General features: G+C 53.5%; 1 protein-coding gene across 1 annotated transcript in view; it reads left to right on the top strand.

Annotated features, from left to right (window-relative positions):
* Window positions 1-306: 306 nt before the first annotated feature.
* LOC107548298 (uncharacterized) overlaps window positions 307-2,498 on the top strand; it is a 15,581-nt gene continuing 13,389 nt past the window's right edge. The window contains exons 1-2 of the mRNA XM_016228931.1: window positions 307-474; window positions 1,873-2,112. Coding sequence (XP_016084417.1) covers window positions 307-474; window positions 1,873-2,112 — 408 coding nt within the window. The remainder of the gene's footprint in view (window positions 475-1,872; window positions 2,113-2,498) is intronic.

The raw sequence follows: 2,498 nt of genomic DNA, 5'->3' as shown, positions 1-2,498 counted from the left end.
TACCAATACCTAAACTTAACAACTACCTTATTAACTATTAATAAGCAGAAAATTTAAGTTTATTGAGGCAAAAGTCATAGTTAATGGTTTGTAAATAGCGGGAATTGGACCTTAAAATAAAGTGTGACCATGTAAATAGTCAAAAAGTAAGACTAATTGTAATATACAAAAAAATTTGGTTTAGCATATTATATATATATCAGCCTTCCAGATTTCGCTGGACTGTTACGTCAATTGTTCACGCCCCTACAAAGTGGTGTTCAATTAGGTCGTATAGCCATTCACAGTCTGTAGTGACAGGCACAGATGCCGCCGCCCACACCGGTTAAAATGCTCGCCATGCAAAGCAATGAGCCTCGTTATGCCGAGGCGCGCTTTCCAGCAGCAGACCACGAGATCGAGGTCTTCTTTGGCGCATGGCTCATTGCAGTGCAGGGACACCAGGCCCGCGACCGCTGCTGCCAGGAACCGGATGTGCGGAGAAAAATGTAAAGGGACCCGGGAAGAGGCACCACGGCAACGGAGGAGCCCGCTCCCAAGCCGTCGTCCTGACAGCCCGGAGAGGAGGGAAGAGTAGCCTACGCGATCGCCCCAGCCCCCAAGCTGTCTCAAAATTTTTCTAATTTGTGTTTTATGTGTGTGTGGGTTCATTAAAAAATGCATACATGTGCACAAAAGAGCTCTTTCCTCCTCACTCAATGTAGTGCCGCTCACCCCGCCTCAGAGCGGTGCAGAGCTGCTGCTCACACATGTTATAGCTGCACAGCACTCGCCGGCGCATCCAACGACCAAGCCGCTATGTCAGCTCCTGAGCACGTGGAAAACTATTCCGGGAATCTCGCGCTGGTTACTCGGTGTGACAGAGCGTGGGTACGCCCTTGAATTCAGACGCAGACCACCCCGTTTCAACGGCGTGGTGAAGTCTCTAACATTGCCTCGAAATGCCCTGGTTCTGAGACAAGAGGTATGCAACCTGTTCGAAAAAGGAGCGGTAGAACGAGTCCCTCCGAGCGAGCTGGAGAGCGGGTTTTTACAACCGCCTTTTTATGGTGCCCAAGAGAGATGCAGGACTCCGCCCGATTCTAGATCTCAGGCCCATCAACAGAGCGCTCTGCAAGCCTGAGTTCAGGATGATAAAACAGATCCTGCCACGAATTCGCTCCGGGTACTGGTTGCGTCCGTGAATTTATAGGACGAGTACTTTCACATTCAGATAGCAGAGCATCACAGACACTTTCTGAGATTTGCTTTCGAGGCACAGTGTACCAGTACTCTGTTCTCCCGTTTGGGCTGGCTTTGACCCTGCACACTTTTTCGAAGTGCATGGACGCAGCTCTGAGCACTTGAAGAAATGTCAGAGGCTGCTGGGACTCATGGCAGCGGCATCACTATGTCATCTGGGCTTACTACACATGCACCCGCTGCAGTTATGGCTGAAATCTCGAGCCCCTTGGACGGCGTGGACTTTGGACCGTTTGCGCATCACGGTCTCCCGCTGCTGCATCGAAGCCATGATGCCGTGGCGCAAGATCCTCAGCCGGGAGGTTTCCCCTGGGCTTGATGACATCACGTGTCGTGGTCATGACGGACGCGTCGACTCGCGGATGGGGAGCAGTGTGCGAGGGCATGCCGGCTTCAGGGCTGTAGTCAGAACCTCAGAGCCGGTGGCACATAAACCGCTTGGAGCTGGAAGCAGTGTTCTTAGCTCTAAAGGATTTACGGCCTCAGCTGGAACAGCGACATGTACTGATTCGCACCGACAACGTCTGTGGTGTCGTACATAAATCACCAAGGGGGCGTACGATCCAAGACTCGGTACAAGCAGGCAGCGAATCTCTTGCTATGGACGGACCGTCACTTTCTCTCCATCAGAGCAGCGCACATCCCCGGTCTCCTGAACCGCGGGGCAGAAATGCTTTTGAGGAAGGGGATTCCTCAAGGAGAGTGGAGGCTGCATCCCGAGTCGGTTCGGATGATTTGGACCCGCTGCGGAAGAGCGGAGGTGGATCTGTTCGCCACGAGCGAGAATGCGCACTGCCCGCTGTTCTTCTCCCTGTCTCACTCCCGGCTGGAAGGGGACGCTCTGACATCGCACTGGTTAGCAGCCAGGCTGTATGCGTTCCTCCGATCAAGATAATGCAGCTGGTGATATGCAAGATCAGGGAGGAGGGAGGAGGGAGGAGACACTCGTTGCCCCGAACTGGCCGAACCAGCCTTGGTTCCCGGACCTGACAAAGCTACTGGTGGCACCGCCCTGGCCGATCACCATCAGGAAGGATCTGCCGTCCCATCGAGCAGCTCGGTGTGGCACCCCAACCCGGAGTTATTGAGCCATCATGTGTGGCTGCTTCGGGGATATAAGAGGAGCTGACCGCCCTGCATTCTCGTGTGCTTGATACGCTCTCGGAGGTGCGGGCGCCCTCCACGAGACATTTCTATGCTCTAAAATGGGGAGTGTTTGTGGTGCCGTGATGTTCATATCGACCCGGCTGCTTGCT

This window comes from Sinocyclocheilus grahami, unplaced genomic scaffold (genome assembly GCF_001515645.1).
Source record: "Sinocyclocheilus grahami isolate Dianchi unplaced genomic scaffold, SAMN03320097.WGS_v1.1 scaffold346.1, whole genome shotgun sequence".
NCBI lineage: Eukaryota > Metazoa > Chordata > Actinopteri > Cypriniformes > Cyprinidae > Sinocyclocheilus > Sinocyclocheilus grahami.
The sequence above is the reverse complement of the archived record's forward strand: the minus strand, read 5'-3'. Positions and strand labels throughout refer to the sequence as shown.